The sequence below is a fragment of the Canis aureus genome, chromosome 10 (assembly GCF_053574225.1).
Source record: "Canis aureus isolate CA01 chromosome 10, VMU_Caureus_v.1.0, whole genome shotgun sequence".
Lineage (NCBI taxonomy): Eukaryota > Metazoa > Chordata > Mammalia > Carnivora > Canidae > Canis > Canis aureus.
Genome location: NC_135620.1, coordinates 13,707,619 through 13,730,640, shown reverse-complemented (window position 1 = coordinate 13,730,640; position 23,022 = coordinate 13,707,619). Strand labels below are relative to the sequence as shown.

At 42.3% G+C, this 23,022-nt stretch overlaps 1 protein-coding gene and 1 long non-coding RNA gene across 19 annotated transcripts in view; both read right to left on the bottom strand.

The window, feature by feature from the left end:
• Positions 1-23,022, bottom strand: part of SNCAIP (synuclein alpha interacting protein) — a 148,771-nt gene that overhangs the window by 56,764 nt on the left and 68,985 nt on the right. For 16 of the 18 annotated variants that reach the window (XM_077911409.1, XM_077911400.1, XM_077911402.1 and 13 more), the window contains 2 exons: positions 17,529-17,632; positions 4,753-4,825 (listed from right to left, as the gene is read on the bottom strand). In XM_077911409.1, coding sequence (XP_077767535.1) covers positions 4,753-4,825; positions 17,529-17,585 — 130 coding nt within the window. In that variant the 5' untranslated portion in view covers positions 17,586-17,632. Of the gene's footprint in view, positions 1-4,752; positions 4,826-17,528; positions 17,633-21,092; positions 21,288-23,022 lie in introns of those variants that run through there. The other 2 variants (XM_077911410.1, XM_077911416.1) reach the window with 2 other exon arrangements.
• LOC144321995 (uncharacterized) lies at positions 14,796-15,467 on the bottom strand. The gene is made up of 2 exons (XR_013387539.1): positions 15,254-15,467; positions 14,796-15,031 (listed from the first exon to the last, which is right to left on the bottom strand). It is a non-coding gene; the product is annotated as an uncharacterized LOC144321995 (long non-coding RNA).

Genomic DNA, 23,022 nt, shown 5'->3' with positions numbered 1-23,022 from the left:
ACTGAACACCTAGGAATCTCAAGAGCAGCTCCGAAGAGAGGCCAAGTCTGTTCTCAAAGGTCCTATTTCTAGCTCTTCACCTCCCTCTTACCTTCTTGTGGTATCTGTAATATTTTCACATGTTTTTTTCGAAACTTTTTTTACAGAAATTTGAAGCTCAGTCATTGTGCACTGTGATTCACAGAGGATAGTTGAAAATATTATTCCTGTCAAATATTATTCCTTTCAGAAATCTGAAAGTGCAGATTTCGATAGGAGTCAAAGCCTTCAGCTAAAGGAAAGCACCTCTAGGGCATGCTTGTGTGCATTGCACAACTAGTGGAAGGTAGTGGGAGGCTGCCCCAGGAATCTGAGGACACTGCCATTTGCCTTTCTCAGACCCTACCATGGGGGTGACCCCGGGTCTAGGGAGAAAGAGGGGTGAACTCCGAGCCATAAGTCTCACAGAGGGGCTTCCAAAGCCACCAACAGGCTCCTCTGACATTCCTGCTCCTCTCAGAACACTTGAGAAACAGGCAGAGAGGACAAGTATGAGTGTTGTCTCTGGAGCAACCTTGGGAAGGCAGGACAGGTAGGTGGGGAGTCCTGGATCCTGACATGAGGGGCTGGCAGGCTCTCCTCAGACCACACGGGGAGCCACCTTGGGTTCAGTTCTGAGAGCTCCATGTTAAGAAGGATGCTGGTCATTTGTAGTCATCCACGAGAGAGCAAGGATGAGCAGGATAGACTTAAAACCATGGAGGGAAATGTCAACCTGGAGAAGATGAGACAAAGGTCATCTTTAAATACTTAGTGGCACCTTGTCCAGGACAGGTTGCCCATCACTATGGATCCAAAGGAAGAACCAGGGATGAGGGATGATAATTTGAAGAACACTGATTTCAGCTGAATGAAAAAATGAGTCATTACGGTGGGTAGCCTCCTGACACTGCGAACTCTCTGTCACTGGAGCTGTGAAGTGCAGGCAGGATAATAAGGATCCCCTCTGAAGATCTGATGGACTTTAAGTAAGTGTTTTTTTTTTTCCTTTTAAAAAACTTATTTATAATAATTATTTCCATTTGTAAGTAAACTTATAAGTGTTAAAAAATAAAACCAGCACAAAGAGCGCCTGTATATATCTTATCCTTTATTCATCAACACTTTACCCATTTGCTGTAATATTTGTACTCCCACATGCTCTCTCGCGCTCTCTGACTAGATGATTTTTGGGTCCCTCTTCTGTTGTGAGTTAATGATTTTGCACCCCGAGGCTCCAAGTAGTAAGATTTTAGACAAATTGAAATCTTGCGGGCAGTGCTTTTCACAGCATTTAGCATAAAACCCATGCCCGCATACATGACTGACAGGGCCACACAGACTCTGACCCTGACCTTCTCCCAGACATTACGTTCATTTTGATCATCCGATTGCAGATTGGTTGTTCTTTTTCTTCCTCATGCAGGCTAAGCTCATTCCTGGCTCAGGGCCTTTGTACTTGCTACTTTCTCTGCCTTCAAAGATCTTTACTGGTTGTCACTGGCTGGGTCCTTCTAACATTTCCAGACACCTACAAGTGCCCTCCTCCAAATCCTCGAAGTTACTCTATCATATTGCTTTGAGTCACTTCTTATCACTGTGTGAAATGATCTGGTTTATTTATTTGTTTGTTTGCCTTTTTTTGGTCACCGCCTAGAGCATAAACATCTTGAGAACGGGTGCCTTATCTACGTCTTATTTGTTACCTCGTCCTGAGTGCCTATGATGGGGAATATTCAGTTATCTGCTGGAGGAATAAATAAAAGAACAAATGGGCCTGAGAACATCTGATCAAGGGCTTGTTAATTCAAGGATGGATGGTTACATTTGACAACCTACACAAAATGGAAATTGCTTAATAAACTTGAGAAAGACAAAGAGCCTTTATCTGGTAGATTATATTCTAACTGACAGGAGGTTGAGCGGAAAGTTTTTCCAGAGGGTGCCCCATCCAAAAGAAGGTGTGGACTCTTCTCAGAGGCCAGTGTGCTTTCTGCTGCCATCTGTTTGAAAAGATTACCATAAAAATGAAAATCTGCAAGCCCTCCTGGTGCAAGCTCCTTCTAGGTGGCTGACACAGGAAGACGAAAAGGGGGCAAAGGGTATTTCTACAGCTGGGTGCCCTTGGAATTAGTTGGTAATGGCTCAATTCTCTCAGAAACTAGCTGTGAAAAATCTTCACAATGTTGAGATTTCTTTCAAAGGAGCTCACAGATCATCTCCAGTGATGCTATGGAGAGATGGATTTTTCTACGTGTTCTTTTTTTTGTAGGATTACTCTTGCTCTATTAGTTTGACAGTCTTCAAACAAGGTGTACATGTGATTCCACTGGAGGTACACACGTGATTCCATTAAGAGGCCCTAGTCTTGCCCACATGCACCCATTTCCTGTCAGGTCTAATTATTGCCAATGACCTTGAGCACTGGGTCTTAGCTCTGGGTGAAGTTTAAAGGCTTCTAAACTTGAAACTGGCCTCCTCCTCAACCAGAGAAGAGATGTCCAACATCACCTATTGTGCAAGTGGTGAGGAGTCACGACCTGGAGAAAACGGGATGAACCAGCCTCAGGAAAAATTATTTTTAACAGCTTTCATTAATTCACTTACCTTGGTTAGCAAGAACTGCTACTGAACCGAGAAGAGAAATTAACTACTTCATCAATGAGGGAAAATGCTGATTTTTTTTTAAGTTTCAAAAGGATAATATCCTAAAATTAAATGAATGCTGTTCAATCAAGCTGTCTGAAGAGAAGTATATGTATATGTAGTGGACAAGAGAACCCACTCCAGAGGCAGACTTGCTGTGGGGGGGATCCCAGCTCTGCAACTTAATTGCTGTGTGACTCTAGTCAAGATATTTAACTTCTCTGCTCTCTGTCTCAGTTTCCCTACCTATAATATAAACATCATAAGTACCCAGCTCATGGGGATTTTAAGATTAACTAAGTTAATGTGAGTAAAGGGATTATAATAGGACCTCACACACTGAGCACTGTACACGTGATTGCTAGGATTTCTTCTCTTTACTCCCCAGCTCTAATTAAAGAAGAAAATCCTGTATATCTACAAAGTAACTTCAGACATGTCACCTAATTTTGATCCTAACAGTTGGCAAGAAGCAAAAACTTCTTGCTTTTTTAAAAGATTATTTATTTATTTATTCATGAGAGACACAGAGGGAGAGGCAGAGACCTAAGCAGAGGGAGAAGCAGGCTCCATTCAGGGAGCCGGATGTGGGACTCCATCCCAGGACCCTGGGATCATGACCTGAGCCAAGACAGATGCTCAACCACTCAGCCATCCAGGTGCCCCCCTTCCCCACCTTTTTTTAAAGATTTTTTTTCTTCTTTATTTTGTAGCTGATCAGTCTCAGGCTCTAGGCTTATAGCTGATAAATAACTGAACCCTAACATGAACCCAAGTCATGGCCCTGGTGCACCAGTCAGCAATCCAGCCTGGAACCTGAGGATGCCTTGTAAGGAGGCATATCCCTAAAGCCTTGTGGCCAAAGCCTCTATTAAATCTGACAGAAACCTGACTGTGTTTGAAATTAAAAAAAAACAAAAACAAAAAAAAACCTCCCAAAACTAAAGGTAAGTGAGAACTTTTATGGGAACTTAGAACTATCCTCTGTGTTTCTGACCCAAACATTGAAACATTACTTTTACTCAAAACAACAACAACAAAACAGAGATAAATAAACCTTGAAAGACTGTTTGCTCCATCTCATCTGAGCAAAATGTCAAAGTAAATGAGATTTCCAGGAGACAAGTAAATTAGTTTTGTGCAAGTCCTTTCAGTGAGAAAGCTACTAGAATACTCTAGTAGCTGTCCAGGTAAGGGCCATCTATTTATTCTGAAACATGATACATACAATCTCAGGATTATCTTGGGCCTTCCATAGCCTATGGTTCTCAGGATTCAAGCTATTATCAGAGGAGCTCCAGCTTTGGCACAATTAATGGTGATGCCTTACAGCAATTACTTCGAAAAACAATGAACATCCTTTCATAGTTCAATGCCACGGTATCGTCCCCATCGACATCCTTTTTAATTTTCATTTTCGCCCATCACAGAGAGAAAAGGAGGGAGGCTTAATTTGATTTACAGAGGGAAAAACAACCCTGAATGTCCTTTTTTTTTTCCTAGGGGTGGGGGCGTGTGCAAGGAGAAAGGTCAACCAGCTGGTTTTCATCTATATGCCATAATTCTCTGTTTAGTTTACACTATTAAACTCCAAAGCTTCGCTTTAATCTTAACTGTTACAGTATGCCTTCTTGCAGATCCTATCATGTCGCATCCCTGATAGGGTTTCAAACTCTGGCGAAGCACCATCCCAAGCTGGTCCTTGCCATATGGGTAGTGAATGCATCCAACATTTTTTCATTGGCGCCTGCATCATTATGTTTTGTCACCAATGGTTTCTCGGGTTTTTAGTAAATTGCTGCGTCTACTGTGGTTTGGAGCTGTTGAAATGACGGGCTACATTTATTTGTATACAGCCGAGTCCTTACTAGAGCCTCCCTGTCCCGTTAGCCTTTGGAGGATGACCTAACATCTGTTTGCAGAGGGTATGTGTGTGTGTGTGTGTGTGTGTGTGTGTGTGTAGGGGCATGAAGGGAGAAGCCTCACAAGGCAGGAGGCAGGAACAGGCAGGGTGAGGGGAAACAGCTTCCTGGAGCCCTCCAGGCTCTGAGAGTCAGGAGCAGGAGAGGGAGGAGGTGAGAGACTCACCTGATCTGTCTTCACTTTGTGAATCACATCTTCGGCACAGTTCAGGGATGGTCTTCAGTGATGTGACTGAGTACTGGATGGGCAGCCAGAGCAGAAAGGGAAGAAAGCAAGAGTTTAAAACAAGAGTATGACATTCATTCAAATTGGCCAGAAAAAGCACAACATGGGAAGTGATACTTGAGTACAACATGCGTGTATCCAGAAAGTCCGTCTGATTTTATCCCAGATGGGCTGCTTGGTGACTCAGGGGCATCCCAAGCTCTGCCTAGAAGCATCTAAGCAGATATGCATTAAGAGGGGCTATATGGTCCTGCTTTTCACATGGAAGGTGGGAGCCGAGCAGGCATTCTATCTCCTGTTACTTTTGCTACTTGTCTGTAGAAGATGGAAGAATTTTGTGGCCTCGGGGATTTCCAGAAGGTGTCTATAATCTTTGCATTTTGAGTCCAGGTGTTAAGAGCCAAGGGTAAAGGCCTTAGCTTCCTGCAGCACCCAGGGCTGCCAGGAGCCTTACCTGTGGCCATGCTGGCTGGACCTTACCAACATCTCTCACGTTGCCACTTGTCAGAGATTTTACTCTGTGGCATCTGTGAGCTCCATGGGAAATACCGGGGGTGGAGGGGGGAACGTTATAAAAATAAAAGAGGAGCGTGGTTCTGTGTCTGAAAGCTCATCTGTTTCATGTACAGAGTAGTCTGAACTGGAATCACCTCCCAGCACCAACCCAGTAGCGACTCAGGGGCCAGCTCCCAGGATAACAAATTACAACACGAGGGGGGCATAAAACCAGAAGAGTGAAAACAAATGTGAAATCAATAGGTATGATGTATGGGGACTATGTTTGATGCCACTCAATCTTCCTTTTAGAAAAGGATGTTTTAGAACAAAAATAGATGGGATGAACTATTTCTTTAATCAAACAGACCATCTTTGATCATACATTAATTCATAAAATATAGCTCCCTAAAATTATTTTGCTCTGTACCATTAGGAACAAGGTTCTTATGGAAATGAAAATATACTATGAATGACCTCACTGCTGCAAAATTTGGGAGGATTGAGAAGAAACCTTTAATCTGAAAGAAAAATGATCATGGGAAACTCATTAGGATTATTCTAGCATTACAAGTGAGGAATGTGTAATTGGCGAACATTTGTCAATAGGAAGGTACTTTAGTTAGCTTGATGTTGATAGATGAAGTGAAGTGTCTACATCGAGACCACCACCCCCCCCCCAGTGCTTTTCACATGATGTCAGGACAGCAAGACAGAGGGAGGGGCAATTGTAGCTACTGTCAGTTTGCCAATTGCATGTCACAAACAAATTAAATTTCCAGTTCTTCCAAGTGAAAAATGAAATCTCAAATGACTAATTAGAGAAATTACTCTTACCTGTCTGATGCAATAACATCCTGTTTATGGTGGCCATTCCTTAGAGGCCACAGGTGCTTTAGTCAATCCCCTCACATACTCAGAAGGAGGGAGGACTGGCTCTTAAACCAAAACTGAACTTTAAGCATTCTTCCCCTTTAACAGTACGTTCTTTGGGGGATGGGGGTAACACAGGTACAGAAGGCATTTTTCTTGTTACTAATAAGGTACCTTATGTTCTTCGCCAAGTACAAGGTCTCTAAGGAATCTGGTAGCTTCTTGAGACCAGCTGGTACAGGTTAAATAATTACACAGTTTATAATTCAATTAAAATTGGGGCTTTTGTTTCAGCTGCCATGTGCCCAAGAAAAGCACCCTTTGGCAGTCTCACCCCCTCTCCTGTTTTATCTCCAAGACAAAATTTTAGAAATGGGGAATTTAAGATGGATTGTGTTTAAATATAGTTAATGATAAATTCAATAAGGTTGCTCACTTGGCTTAATGATATACATTTGATTGAACTGGGTGTGCTGCTTTCTGTATTTTCAGCCGCATGCATTCTAACTGCTACCTCTCACCCCAAAGTCAGGCATGTCAGGATCTCTAAATTATTAGCTATATCTTCAGCTCTTCCTATGTGATCTCAAAGGTCTGAAGAGTGCAGCAATTCTTAATGTAATAGGGTTTAAATTTGCCTGGTTGGGGTGGGTACTGAGCTACAGGCAGAGGACTAGCCTCGCTGAGGCCCACCCACTGCCTCAGCCTACATCCCACGCCGCAGCTTTGCGTGTCCACCTCTGGCATACAGAAAGTCACATCTGTGAAGGCATACATCTTAAGCCTTTGGGAATAACGACCTTGAAGAAAAAGTCATATGCTGCTCCTGGTAATGAAAATCGCAAGTACAGCAATCTCAGAAAAGGATGACGTGTTGGCCAGAAAATCAGTTTTGGATAACTGTAAGGGTATATGGAATGGCCAGTTCAGCAAAGACTCCAACCTACACTGTGAACAAATCCACCATCCTTTATAAAGACACAAGGAAAACATTAGTTTGTGTATTTGTTTCAGTAAGCACCAATACTGCTCTTTGGATAGAAGATAGAGCTTAAGAGAATGTTGTACAGTTAGGTCATGATGGGAAGAGGAGCAGAGGAAACACACAACTTGCAACACTAATATGCAAAAGCATTTTCATAGGTGCACATTCTTGAATAAGCAAATGACCCAGGAAGTCTCCCTTGCACGAGCTCATTGTACTACCATCGGGGAGCTGAAAGGGAGGGCTTCCCAGGCCCTCATCTGAGTGCAAAGGACAGATGGCCTTTTATAAGGAGCTGTCTGATTGCCAACCCACCTCATTCCCCGGACAATGGCCAACTCCCTGGGCAACAACCACTGTCATTCTGGCCCTATCAGAACCAAAGCCCAATGTATTTCCCTGTCTCTTGCCCCTACTCCCTGCCTTTGTATTCTGTTCCCCTGATACCTATTATTATCCTTGATGATATTATCCTTGATGATAAGAGAGAGGGGGCTTGCAGATGGCTGAAAAGCACTACATTTCCTAGCTCTCTGTTGCTTAATTTATTCTTTTTTTTTCTTTTTTTAAAGAAAACCTTGCAGAGGTTATTCCCATAGAACTAGGCTTTGTGAACTGAACTTCATTTCCATTCCTCTATCATGTCCTAGGAAAAGCCACAGGTTGACCAGCTGTCTCTGTTTCTTCAATATCTGGGTGCATTAGAAGTTTACTGCCACCTTCTGTACCTCTCTACTCTAGGGTCCTCTTTGCCTGCAAAGCCTTCCTCTGGCCAGGGAAAAGCCAGCATTCTGCAAGGCCAGCTTGCACTCTGCTTTCTGCATGAAACCTTGGCTAACTGCTTTAGCCCTAAAAGACTCTTCCTTGCCCTTGGTAAAATACTGCCTTGCTTTATGGGCTGTTGTTTCCTAAGTGTTATATTGGCTCCCAAAAGTGCCAGAGAGAAAGGACGGTGACTTGGACTTGCATGTGAGCATGGCACACGGGGTCTTATTAACTACTTGACTGAAATATCAAGACAAGCACATGTCTGATTAATCCCTGGGCATATTATAGATGTTCAAAGTAGCTTTTTCATATTTAGGTATTTCCTCCATGCTTCCATACTTGCACTAGAATTAATTAGCTTTCTAAAATGCAAATTTGACTAAGCTGCTTCTCTGTTTCATATCCTTCAGGGGCTCTGCATGGGCTACAGGGCAAAGCCTTAGCATGGCATGTGAAACCCTCCATGAGCTCAGGCTTCTGTCTTAGCACCGTCCACTTCTCTTGTGATTATGGCAAAGTGAAATTTCTTATGGATCTCTGATCTATTGTTCTACCTGTCTATACCTTTATGCATGATATTCTATCTACTTGGAATGCCATTCCACCAATTTCACTAGGCAAACCCTTTTTAATTCTTCAAGCTTTGTCTGGGAGTCACTTTTACAAAATTTTCTCCCACCCTCCCAGATGGAAGTAATTCCAGCTTTCAAAGTGTGGTGTCTGGACCAATGGCATCAACCCTATCTAGGAACTTATTAGAAATTCACATTCTTGAGCCCCATCCTAGGAACTCTGACGGCAGAGCCCAGCAATCTTTATTTTCACAAGTGAACCTGATGATTCTGATGCATGCTAACATTCAAGAACAATGGCTTTATATGTATATTTTAGGTACACATCCATTACAGATTCTATCACATGATATTTCACCTATATATTCCCATCATTGCTTTCTCTGCTTCCTGAGGATATGGACAATATTTTATTTACCAAAGATACTGGGCACTTACTGAACTGAATAAAATGAATTCCCCTATGTAACCACAATTTTACTGGCAATAATAAAAAGAATAATAGTAGCAGTTAATATTTATATGGCACTCACCTTCCTAGAAAGACCCATTATTACCAGCCTAGGGATGCAATCGTAGTATAGTTACAAGAAAAATAATTCTAATAGATTAATAGGATGGGTAGTGGCTGATGTCTCAGCCTTCTGCATGAAGGACAATGGATTTGGAACCAGAAGACCTAGTTTTAAGCTCCAGTTCTGATATTTATTAACTGGGGCTCTGGACAAATAAATCATTTCATATCTCTGGGGTTCACTTTCTTAACATGTAGAACACAGGTAATCATGTGAGATAATGCCAAAGCCAAGTCAAGTCAGTTTGCAAGCACTAAAATGATGCTGAATGTTTTTATCTTTTTCTCCAACCTGTTTTCCATGTGTGTATATGGCCCTTCTTCCCTCACCATCTTCATTCCCCTCCTGATTTTAAACTCAGCAGATCAAGATATGGCAACTAAAGAGACCCGAAGAGGGAGATGAGCTGGGATTAGAAAGGAGGAGAGCCCAGCTTGTCCCAGTAAGTTATTTGGCCTCTCTTTGGTCTTTCCTCCTCCAAAAGAGTCCACAGCCAAGGGCTGACACTGAAGCTTAGCTTCGCAAACTAGAGAGTCAAGATGACGCAAGACGATCCTACACATCCCAGCCTGCGCCAGTCACTTTTGTCATTCTGCCATGCAAAATAGCTTGAACATGCATGGGATTCATAATAACCATGCATTATTTCTACACTGAGCCATGAGGATCTCTGACCACCCTAGATATTGTTCAGGACTAAAAGGCTTTGGCCCTTACTCCACAAAGCTGGAGCCAGTTGGGTGAACAAGCAGACATGACTCAAATGGTAATGAGCCACAGAGAATAAAAGAATGAAAATCCCCAGCACCTTTTGAAGTTAGAGACTTTAAACAACTAAGGTCTCATTACGTTTCCAAAAGAAACAATTAAGCCAGTCATCCAAACAACCATCCTGAAATTCACGATTCCTCACAAAGCTTTCCAAAATTTAGGCAGGCATCTCAATAGGCACACAACGAAACAGCAACCATGTGTAGACACAAAGCTGGCGGTGAAAGCAGACACACCCTGAAGTGCGATTTTCAGAGGCGTAGTATTTTTCTGCACTTTAGGCCTTCTTTCTGGTGGCCTGCCTTTCCAGTTCAGGAAGGCATGTCCTGACTTCACGCTCTCCCCACAGATGATGGCAACCATGTGGCACTAACAGTCCACCCCTTCCCCACTAACCCTCCACTTGTGCTCAGGCCTCTTCCTCTCCCATGTCTTCAGAGCTCGGGCTTTGCCATCATCCCTCTTCTCTCCTTCTCAGCCACCGTCTTTGGCTCTTTCCCCTAATCCTATAAAAACAAAAAAGTACCCCTGCCCCTCAAGACACACTGCCTCCCCAGTTGACCACAGGCTTTCTTGCTCTTGTGTTCACTGCCATCTTTTCTAAAAGAATTGCTGTGGTTATTTTCTCCCCTTCCTTGTCTCTTACATTTACCCCTCTAGCCACCGTGACATGGCTTCCACTCTACCACCCCAAAGGCCCCACTCTTATTATGGCCACCAATGGGTCTTCACTGGAAAATCTATCCCTCTCTTTATAATGGCCTATTTCCCACAATTGGCCACTTGCTTCCTTAAATTCTTTAGATCCCTCTCTCCCTTCAAAGCTCCCTTAATATTCCTCCTCTATTTCTGAAAACTGTTTTCCAGTCTCTTTTGTAGAAGCCTCTTTTTCTCCATACCATGTGGAACAAACTTCTGCACAGTTCTGTGTCCTTGGAATATTCTTTCCACATTTCCATATTTCACAGTGACCATACTGATGTCCACAGTTTTAGCCTCCATTTCTACACAATGCAGGTACTGGTGAGCTACATTTTCATATAATTCATCCCAGACTGCTTTCTTTTTCTTTCTTTCTTTTCTTTCTTTCTTTCTTTCTTTCTTTCTTTCTTTCTTTCTTTCTTTCTTTCTTTCGTTTTTTCAGACTGCTTTAAATACATTTCTTTCTACATTTAGGCTTTGTCAGAGAAGAATAGAAATAATCCTATTTTCAAATGCATTTTTGTTCTGGTTCCTTGTTTTTATTCCATCAAGAGAGGTTTTTTTTTTAATTAATAATCAAATTCTTTTATGCTGAGATTTTTTTACAGTTGGTATTTCGGAAGACTCAGTAGCTATTTTGACCATTTTCAGAGTATACCGCATATAGCATTATAGTTCTAACATGCAGTCAGGCAAAAGATGAAGGTCCACACTGGCAAAGGTGGTGAGATAGCATAATACTGAATGATCCCCTTCTGCTAGGAGAAGTGATCATGGATGAGAAGAGAGCTGGATGAACAGAGCCAACCAGAGGTGACCAAAGGGCCCAGCAGAAGTCATTTCAACAGAAGTTACCCACATGGTTTATAGAGCCAAACTGCCCACATTATATCCTAGCTTCACCATTTTCCCACTAATTAATAGTAATTACTTAGCCTCTATCAGTTTCTTCATCTGTAAAACAGGATAATAATGCTACTTCTATCAGAGCATGGCTGTGAAGATTATGAGCTATCATGTAAAACACAAGTAATTGTGTCTGATGCATAGTAAGTGTTCAATAAATGCTATTACTATTATTTACATTAAAAAGTACAAAAAATGAGCATTTAGAAGCTAAGGCAAAGCAATGGCAACTACTGAGGCAAACATTAAAAATTACAAAAGAAAGATTAAAAGAAATCTAACTGGAAGCAGGACATAGGGCTGGCTATAATCCTCGTTATGATTCAGTGATGGTCTAGTTTTAATTGTGAGCCAATAATCAATCATCAGAGGAATATAAAGACTGTCAAGAATGGAGCTTGAAATTGTAATTAAATCTGACCTTCTATTAAGTTAACCTGACATTTCATAATAGGCTCAATTGTTATGATAGGGTCCTGTAAACTCTGAGAACATAGATCAAGCCTGTGTCATTCATCCACACCTAGAACTGCTCCTGGCACACTGTAAACGTTTAATGCACGTTGTTGAGTGGATCAGCATAAAATTTAGCCATACATAAGAGGTAAATAGTCTGTGTAAATTAACTGTACTGTGAATCTAATACATGCTCTCACTAGCAGGAAAGATAAGATCTTTGAGGGCTATCTGCAGAGTAAGGGAAGAGCAAAAAAAAAAAAAATCTGGCAATTGCTCATTCTTGGAAATCACTCTATAAGGCTGCTTTCCACCTTCTCAGGAAGAGGTATCAGGTCCAAGATGTGGAGTCTGGGGGCCCAGGTTCCGGTCTTGGGCTCTTATACTACCTATGGGACATGAGCATGTAATTCATCTTGTCTGGATTAGATTATTCTTAATTCCTTTGCTGGCAGGTGTTAGGATACAAGAGAACACAGATGACATGTGATAGCAGAACAAGGCAGGAGGCTTTTGGTAATAGAGGCTGCAAAAGGGAGGAGTGAAAGGTAATCTAGACTTGAACACAGGACATTTGCAAAAAGAACATGTGGACCCCCAATAAAACTAGATTGTACCAAGAAGCCCTAAGAAAAGTTTTAGTGTGGATAAGAGCAAGTGAGTGCCAAGAAGGGCAGGGCTGAGGGACAGGATGGTAAAAAGGGGGCCAAGGCCGCGTGAGAGCATCTTGGTCACCTTCTAGGAAGCACAGAAGCAATCATGATAGGATCTAACTCAGGTAGACTTCTTGCTAGAGAAGAGAGACAAGCCAGGTTCTTTCTACCTTGATTAACTTCACATTCTTTCTCGCTCTGAAAGTCGGGGCAAAAGCTGTATTCTTGACCCACTCAACTCTCTGCCTAAGTCTACTTGATAAGCTCCCCATGCCCTTTCTTGGGGCCTCCTGCTGCTACGAAATTACTTTGTGGAAATGGAATGAAATATTGGGAAGCATTAGTATTTTACATTGAGTAAAATGTGGTGCACACAAACCAGAGGGTGGCAGGTATTTTAGTGCAAGGATGGAAAAATGTGAAAACCCACTGAAAGGAGAGTTGTTTGCCATAGGAGTTACTTTCCCAGACACCTGGGTGGCTCAATGGTTGAGCATCTGTCTTCAGCTCAAGGCATGATCCTAGGGTCCTGGGATCGAGTCCCACTTCAGGCTCCACACAGGGAGCCTGCTTCTCCCTCTGCCTATGTCTCTGCCTCTCTCTGCGTCTCTCATGAATAAATAAATAAAATCTTTAAAAAAAAGAAGTTATTTTCCTATCAGACAATGATTCAGTCTCTTTAGGGAGATGAATCCACATAATTCTGTGCTATTACTCCGGGTTGGCTTAAAGGGGATGGTGAAGAGCAAGGACACTTGTTTGTCTTGATCTCATGTGACTTGCGCACACACACACACACACACACACAAAAAATAGGCTGTCACAAAATGTGATCTTTCACCAAAGTTGGAGTCCTGGTGGTGAGGAAAAGTGGCAAAAAAAAATTCCTGAATAGAGGAAGAGAGTATATCCTTGTGTGTGTATTTACATGTGTATGTGCGTATGCACATATAAGTATGTGTAGAGCTATGTGTGTATTATATAAATATGTGTGTATGTATTTATATACATACATATATAAAATTTCATATTTTCTCCATAAGATTCAGGGCAACAGGTAGTTCATTATTACCATTTACAGATGGGAAAGCCCAAGTGCAATAAAATTAAGAGAACTGTCTGTGTTTTCTTTAGCTTGTTTTATATTTTATTTATAACATATACCAATGGCATTATTTTTGAACAGCAATTTGCAATCACATTGGTACCAAATGTGGAAACCTGATGGCATCTTGTGGACTGGTCCAGAGTCCCTACTCCAAGTCGCTCAGAAAGGGGAAGGAAAAGTGGTCATACAGTTTTGTATTTTTTGTTTCTAGGATTTTATTTATTTATTTATTTATGAGAGAGAGAAAGGCAGAGACACAGGAAGAGGGAGAAGCAGGCATCCAGGGGGGAGCCCGATGTGGGACTTGATCCCAGGACTCCCGGGATCATGCTCTGAGCCAAAGGCAGACGCTCAACCACTGAGTCACCCGGGTGTCCCTGGCCTTTCTTAATAAAACATATACACCATGACTACAAAGAACCCTGTGGTAAAATAATATTCAGGCGCATTTTTCTTTCTCTAAGAGAGCGGTCTAGCTTCCATAGGAGTTAAGAAAGAAATCTGCAAACCCATTTGCAGAGACAGGAAAGCCCTGCTTTGCACTGTGGCGTTTCTATGTGTCGTCATCTCCCTCCCAGACCTGCCGGGATTGTGCAATGTTCTCTCTGTTGAGATGGCAGGGTTACAAGAACGTGTAGTTTAAACCCCACCGTTTGTGAAGGATGAATGTTATTTTGGAGTCTGGGAAGCTTCAAAATAATTTGATTGCCTTCTGGGTTTTGTCTCATTAGGTAAAGGCAAAAAAGTTTTAGTTGCTATTTTGAACCAACATACAGCTTGTGCTTTAATTAAAACAAGAACCAGGCTCATGACCAGAGGGGAAAAAGATGAGACAGAGACAACAGATGATGTCAGAGGGCCACAGCTAGAGAGGAAGAAGAGCAGTTGTGAGCTTGGGCATCTTTTTGGTAAACATCTTTTTTCAAATGTATTGTGCATTTTCCTCCCCACTCCTGCCACCACTCAACCAGGGAAGAGACGTCAGGGCTGTCAGAGATGGAGATTATGGAATCCTGAAAGTAATGGCATGTTTATGGGGGACTGACTACATTCTTTTTATGCCAGTGAATGAGCAAATTGAACACACCTACTTTTACAAACGTCAGCTTCTAAATAGCCTCCATTTGGCTTTTTTAAAAAAGATTTTATTTATTTATTCATGAGAGAACAGAGAGAGAGGCAGAGACATAGGCAGAGGGAGAAGCAGGCTCCTCGCAGGGAGGCCCGATGTGGGACTCGATCCTGGGACCGGGATCACACCCTGAGCCGAAGGCAGATGCTCAACCGCTGAGCCACCCAGACGTCCCTCCATTTGGCTCTTAAAGCAGTTGTAACATTTATTGCTGCTAGTTTACCTAAACAGGCAGAGAACAATCATTTCAATATTAAAGAGGTCATCACTGCTTTCTCCAAAAAGTTAGTATCTAAGAATACAGTCCTGGCACATTTAAAGGACTGAGCCTGGATCCAACAGAGCTATTATAAAATAATCTGCTATGTTATAGAGGTTGCCATATTAGAGCTTTTTAAAATTTCATGTGGTTAAAAAAAAAAAAAAACGCAACAGGATTGCTTACCCTCAGTACTACCGGCATTGTAGGTCAGGTATTTGTTACAGGGGATTTTCCTGTGCATTTTAGATTGTTCAGAAGCATCCCTGGTGTCTACCCACTAGATGCCAGTGGGACCCCTCCCCAACCATGACAACCAAAAATGTTCCTGGGCATTGCCAAATGATCCCCTGGGGAGTGGGTAAAATCTTCAACCCTGAAGACCACTGCAGTAGACTATATTCATCCAGGGAGGCAGTCAAGTACTGCACCCAGAGCAGGTGTTCCAGAGACAGAGTGCTTCCAGTGAGCTGGGTGGCCCTGGACAAGATGGGCAACACTTCCATGCTTTGGTATGCTCACCTGTAAAATGAAGATCATGATACATTTCTACCTCCCAGGACTGTTGCATGGATTCAACAAGATCCTGCCTCTCCTCAAGGGAGCGATCAGTAAGTGCGCACCCATTACTGTTTCAACCATTCCATGGCTGCCATTTCTTTCCTTCTGATTTAATTGTGAAGGCAGGTTAAAGATCCAAACAATAGAAACCTATTGAAAGTGGATGGGGGAAAGGCTTGAGGGCAGCTACGCAATTACAAATGGACTATCTTTATTTATGTTTCCAAAGTGGTCAAGTTGTGGAAGCTGGACTCTTACATAATTCTGTATCCCTGACTTGCTAAATGGTGCCAGCTATTGCTTAACACGCTTTATTATCTTTCAAGCGGAGATCCCTAATTCATCAAAATTATAGGCTGCCGCCAGATGATTCTTCTGTAAATACAAATGCTCTATTGTATTTTAAAAGAAAAAAAAGTCCTGACGTGATGCCTGGTTCTCTCCCTTGAGTTCTTTCTTCACCGTTGGTCATGTAAATATTATTGTTATTATTCACTGAAATAATAACACAAGCTACTTTACGAGCAACTTACTGTATGCCAAGCAAAGTGCTCCATGTATATTATTGGGTCACTCAATCCTCAAAACAGCCTTAAATGTTAGGTGGGTATCTTGGGAGAGGCGAAGTTATCATGCACAGTCAGCAAAGGCCAGAGCAAAGGAGGGAGCTGACTGCTGCCTCCCAAAGCCTATGCTCCTAAAAATTTTTCATTATCAAAGCTAAGAGAGCTACTCTGAACTCCTAATCATAATGCATGTTTCCTCTTCTTATAATGAGGATCAATAAGGACTGTCTGGAAGCTAAAACAAGGAGAGGCTAGATTTACATTCCCCTGGTACCCAAAAACTCATCCAGGGTCAGATAAAGCAGGTCATTCATCAGACTCACCCTAGTAATCCAGTGCTTACAGATAATGCAAATTTTACTTCAAAATGAATACCAAAGTAGAGAAATTACTCCATTGCCAGAGGTGTGTGAAAAGAAGCTTAACTTTTTGAGACCATTTCTAGTGGTGACCCAAAGCTCCATGCCCTGAGAGAGTGATGGAAAGTAGCTTCCAGACCATGGAGGTGCTGGGAAGAAAAGTTATACGGCTCATTCAGAAACATTAACCTTCCCATCATTCCAATCCAGCTGAGGGCTGAGAAACCAACCTGGCTGCCAGTTGGCCCCTGTGGCAGAATTAACTGTGTGGCCCAGGGTAAATCACAATCAGCTCTAGCCAGGCTTTGTACAGAGAGGACCCCTCAGAGCCACGGTGGGGTAAGCTGGAGGCAGCAGGAAGTTGGTGGCTATTGTGGGAATGAAGCAGCTCACCAGCCCATAGCTTTACAGGATTAAGCAGGGCCTCAGAGAGCAGGTGGTCCAGTCCTTATCAACACAGGACTCTCTCAGCATTTCCCAAAAGCATCCAACCTGTGCACTGATACCTAAAATGACTGGAAGGATTCCTCTTATTGTTCATCAGTTAATAATTTGGCCTTCCATGTCCTTGTGAACTCCAGAGAACGCTGGCTGTGGCAAAGCCAATCACATAAAGGGAATTATCACTGATAGGGTTAATCACGGGCTATCCACAGGCACTTTATATGTTTACTCAATGAATAATTTTGACAACAAGGAAACCTATTAGGAAGGGGAGGCTCAGTAAGGCCAACCGTCTTTCCCACTCCACCCCTCCCCCACCACATACACACACACACACACACACACACAATCAAGTGAGATTCACTTCTTAGTCCAGTAGACCCCCAAACCACACTGTCTGCCACATGGGATTTTGGCTGTCAACTGCTAAACATGATTGGGAGAGTTTAGGATATACAGATTATAAAAAAGCAGCCCATGTAGGTGAAAGCAGTATCTCCTGAAGCATCGCTTGCAAGAAGTGCTACTTACAGATATATCATCACTGAAGTCAATTTCATCCAAATCAAGGTATTCAGGTGCTTCCATTATTCCTCTTTGCACATTTTGAGTAAAGTCAAATACTTATAAAAGTCCTGGAAAAGACAAAAGCAAAAAAGAAAAGCAAATGAGTTAGCTGTTTTATAACCCAAACTCCCATCTATAGTTAAATAAACAAAAATGAGTGGGGTAACTGGGGGCTAGTGCTGCCTTCAAGCATACGTTTGCTCGTCTGATGTCCCTGCCTGGCTTTCTGGAAGCAGGGAGCTCAGTTCCTCGGGCTCTCTGGGGAGCACCCCAGGTCCTTTGCTTCACTTCATCTGTGTTCACTTGTTTGTGCCAAGGCAGTGACTGAGATCAGCTGCTTCCCCAGTGACCAGTATTAGGATGCACCCAGCCCACACCTAGCACTTACCACGCCCTGGGTGAAAGCAGGGCTTTGGTGATGGGGAGCACGCCTCAAAATCTAGGATATTCATCATATCCCGATGTTTACTATGGGCATATCCTTGGAAGCCGAGCATGGAGCAGTAAGCACTGGATCCCCACAAACATAACCCAAGTACAAGACAGAGACCAACTAACCAACCGTAATGGCTACTTCAGATTTTGTAGGCCAACGTCCAGTTCACCCCTTCCCCCAGCTTCTCCCATCTTCAAAAAGAAGGATCCAGGCATAGATGTAAACCACAGAGTTTCCACATGGCTCCGGGCTTCTCACAGCTCTGCCTGACTGTGACCTGAGGCCGGCGCCAGAATGTCCTCCGTCAGCACTTGCCTCAGGGCTGCCTGTAGCAACCCTTTAAATCTGTCAAGGAAGATACATCACCTCCCAGCTTGCTTTCCCATCACTTATCATCATCACCATTGGTGGTGGCAGTGGCACCTACAGATGTCAAGAACAGAGATATAGATCTCCGGGCAGTGCCTGAGTGCACAGCATCTCCTGCAGAGCTGACTCACAGAGCCAACAAGGGTCCCCTTACCCTAACTGGTCTTTCTTATTATAGAAACTGTCTGAGGTGCTCAGAATTGAGCATCTGAAATAATTTATTCTTTCCCCTTTCAGTTCTCTAATCAAGGGTTATCTTGATTAGACAGAGAAATAAGAAGACTAAGGAATACATTACTGGAAAGTGAAAAGAAGTCCAGGCTGAGGAAAATGAGTTTAATTAATGATGAAACTGGGTGTAATTAATATAAGATCAAGAGTTTAAAAATGACTATTTTTGAAAAGGAAACTCTTACTCTGGAGGCACTGCTTTGCCATTTTGAGATCTTTTCTTTTTTTTAAGCTGCACAAATCACTTAATTACTATAAATGAGAGAAAAATCACTTGCCCTTCATACCTCAAAACCGTCACTTAAAAAAAAAAAAAAAACCGTCACTTAATTTCCAGTGTTTCTTCTCTTCCTCTTCCCACAGCATGTACCATTTTTATATATTTTTAATTATAGTGGATATAGAAATGATCCAAGAAAAGATTAGGATGCTACCACCATGTTCAAATGAGATTATCCACTTAGAATAAATATTAAAAGCTCTCTCAGGGGCGCCTGAGTGGCTCAGTCAGTTGAGCGTCTGACTTTTGATTTTGGCTTGAGTCATAATCTCCACGTTGTGAGATAGAGCCCTGAGTCGAACTCTGCACTGGGCTTGGAGACTGCTTACGATTCTCTCTGCCCCTCCCTCCCCCTTCTCCCTCTCTCTAAAAAAAAAAAAAAAAAAAAAAAAAAAGTAATTTTTGAAATCACATTAAGGTTTAAAATGAAATGAAATCAATTTGTATTTGTTATATATAATATTATATATCAAGATTACATTGTGTATTAAAGTTAACATAATATTAATAATTACATAATCATACTAATTACATATGATTAATATATAATTATAATTAATGTAATTATAATCATTTTAATAATAAATGATGTTGAATAATATTAATGTTTTATATATTTACATATTATTGTATTTGTTATATACTTTTTAGATATACATATACATCCAGGACTTTTATTATTTATGGAAATTTAAAAGTAGATTCTTAAGCAAATTGCTTGGTACAAAAACATGTAACTTTTCCTCTAATCCTCACAAAGATTTTCAGAGAAAAAAATGCACACTCATACTTGCAAATTACACAAAATGACTTTCTCTTCCATTCTGGTTGATTCTGAGACAATCTAGACTACATGGATTCTAGCTCATCAACTGGCCAACTTTCTTCTAATCTAGTTTCTTTTCACTACATCCATACTCCACGATGAATTGTTGACCTACAGACTCTATTCCTGTGGTTTTGGTGAGCACAAGATGATGTGGGTGTCTGGATGGGGTGCAGGCAAAAACAACATCACCGGAAACAAAGAATCACGAAGCAAGAAAAAGTATTGAAACTGAAGATCGAGCGGATCTTTAAATATATAGACATACAGATGAAATATAAAATGCACATGAACACATCTTAACGAGACAAATTAACAAGTAATCATCAAGCCCCTTTTTGAGGTGTTCTGATAACATAAACAACAATATCCACTCTAGCACAGTCATTCTAATGGGACATAGCCAGTGGATAATATAAAGCATGACATTAAAGCAGATGATCTTCGTGTTTAGACTTTGAGATAGTAGTGAGAGTCTTTATTCCATAGACCAGAAGACAAGAGTTACAGTGGTTCCAGCTCATGAAGAGCTGGGCCACTGCCCATGTTTATTGCAGTGGGTTGGGGGGTCCAGCCTCAGACAAAGGGGTCCATAGCATCCACAACCTTCCTCTCCTAACGGGCTTTCCCATGCAGCCATCTCCTGGAAATGCTTTATTCTCTCTACCACTCAATTCCTCTTGTCTGGTTTCAGGGCTTCTCTCTCTCAAGGTGCCACCCTGGAAGAGTTAACCTCCCCAGTTACAGAGTGCAGCAATCCCTATGGTTCACCAATCTGGCCACAGTCCCAATATTCATTGCTCCTTTTCAGTAGAGAGTGAGACCCCAGCTGTCCCAGTGGTCATTACATGGCTTCCACATCCGCTGAAAATCATCCAACAGGATAAGGAAACTGAGCTGGGTTGCAGGTGGTTTTTTCATCCTGCCCCAGTGGCACCATCCTGCCCCACATCCCACCTCACACTGGAAGCCAGAGGGCCCCCTTTCTTGACCACATGCTTGAAGGGAATACACACGGCCAGAGAGGGCACACACTGGAGGCCCATGAGTGGAGTCTGGCCCACAGATGTGATGTGTCTGGCCCTAGCAGTGTTTTTCAAAAAAACTGAGTTAGTTGCCAATTTGTAGACCTTGGGTGATTTCACATAAAATTCTGGATTACTTGCTTTGCTTTAAAAAATATCTGAAGCTCTGGCCAACACAGATCTACATTCCCTGTGACAACTGGCTGGAGCTAAGCAGCTTCATAGATGGGCATGGGCTCCCAGTTCACCAGCTCCCCTTCTTTGGCTCTCCTCACTGAGGAGCCCTGCCCCACCTTCGGGGGAATGTGAGTGTTTGAGCCTTCAAAGAAATTCAGCATTAAACAATAAGTATCATAGTCACCTCTTTTTGTTACTCGTGTCTCCTGCCAAATAATGTTTACTTCGTCTGTATTCCGAGATCAAATTTGTATTCTAAGATTGTTTTAAATTCTCATGCCACAACAGGAACAATAAAATTTCTTCCAAATAAATTACCAGCTCATTATAATTTATACTTTCACACAGCCTCCATGTTCTCTCCTAGGATTCAGAAAAGAAAACCTTCACAAAAGTCATAAAATGTTGCAAGGTGGGGATTACGTTTCCTTTATTTTACAAGTGGAGGAAGGAAGGGTTCTTGCTTCATTGTGACGGCTGCTGTAGATTTTCCCTTTGCTCTTGTGACCAGAGGGAAGGGCACAAGTGCTGTCAAGTGCAAGGCCAGTAGACAACCAAGGTCATCCTCCCTCTGGCCAGACTAGCAGCTTGGACACATGACGGCTAACTTCACGCACAGCCCACAGAGTGGGTTTACACTGAGGTGAAAAATACTTCTCAGCCTCCCCAAAAAGGGTGGTCTTGCTGCAAATCCTTTACATGAGATTTTTATTGCTATGCCTTATAGTTGGCCTTGGGATCTCAAAACCCCGTCATTTATAAATTTGTGCTGTGCTTGCATCCCCATCAGCCCTGCCCCTGCAAGCTGTAGTCACTTGCACCAGGTTCTCTGAGGTCACAAGGGCTTTCTTTTGTATTACTGCCACCTTCACCCCAACAGACCTTCTTCCAAGATCTGTCTACCTTTGGTACTGGTGACTCACTAAAATTCCATTTCAGGCTCAGCAGGGCTTTTCCTTTGTCCTCATGGATGTTAGCAATTTTCAAGTTGTTAATTGCTTAGGCAGGTACATTCTGTGTTTAACTTTTTTTAAGGGTGGGGAGAAATGAAGATCTAAGCTAGATAGTGAGTGGGAGGATAGAGAAATAAAGAAAATATTTTCTAATGGTTGAGTGCTACCAATCTCAGTAGGAAAATTTATAGGAAAGAAAAGAAAGAACATATTAGACTGTGGGGACACAGGGCTAGGTGACTGGGACCTGTATGCTGTGCAGAAGCTGTTGGTGACACCTTCCCTTCTTTTTTGATGTGCCTGAGGTTATCGGGAGAAACATCACCCAAACTCTGAGCAGATGCTCAGCTAGAGGAGATAAAGGACAACGAGCACCAATTGTACACAATGTCTGCAGGACTTTTTTCTACTCTCATGGAGTTTTGATAAACTGCCAAAAACAGAAGCCCCCCCAGTGCCTATTAAACTGTACAGAAGGGGCTCATGGCCCTAATGGGTCTATCAACACCATGTCACCCTCTCATAAGGGACCTCAGTGATGGCCCAACCACTTCCTTCCAGGGAAGATTCAGTCTGGGGAAAGAGCTCAAAGGAACTATGGGTCCAAATGGATAATAAAAAGGAAGCAAGCAATTGCAAGAAATAGCCTTACCCCATTCTTGTATTATACTGATCATCTTCAGGTGACATTTATAATTTTTCTGTTTTGACTTGAAAATTGAAAATTGACTCTAAACGTAATTCCACATGAAGACTTCCCAAAATCTGTGGCTAATGGCATCATTAAGTGGAAAAAGCTTGGAATGGCCAACAAACCTTCTGTAAGAAGCTACACTCACTTAATGTACACATTCCGGGGTGCTTGGCTCATAAAAGGTCCACGGATTTGTGAGTACAGTCACACATTACTTAACCTGCTCTCCTGAAATTCTCCTGAAACGTAGGGCCTCGCTCCATTTTACAAGGAGTCGGCATGGACTCACTCCGAAGGCTCGTGTTACACAGATCTCTCCTCTCCTGCCAAAGTCACTAGTGCTCCGTTTACCAGTTGACTACGAAGGCCTGGTAATTAAACTGGAGCTGGGCTTGTCAAAATAAATGAGCAGAGTACTTTCGGCGATGAGGTAACCTCAATCGATTTGCATCACAGTTTCTTTCTTT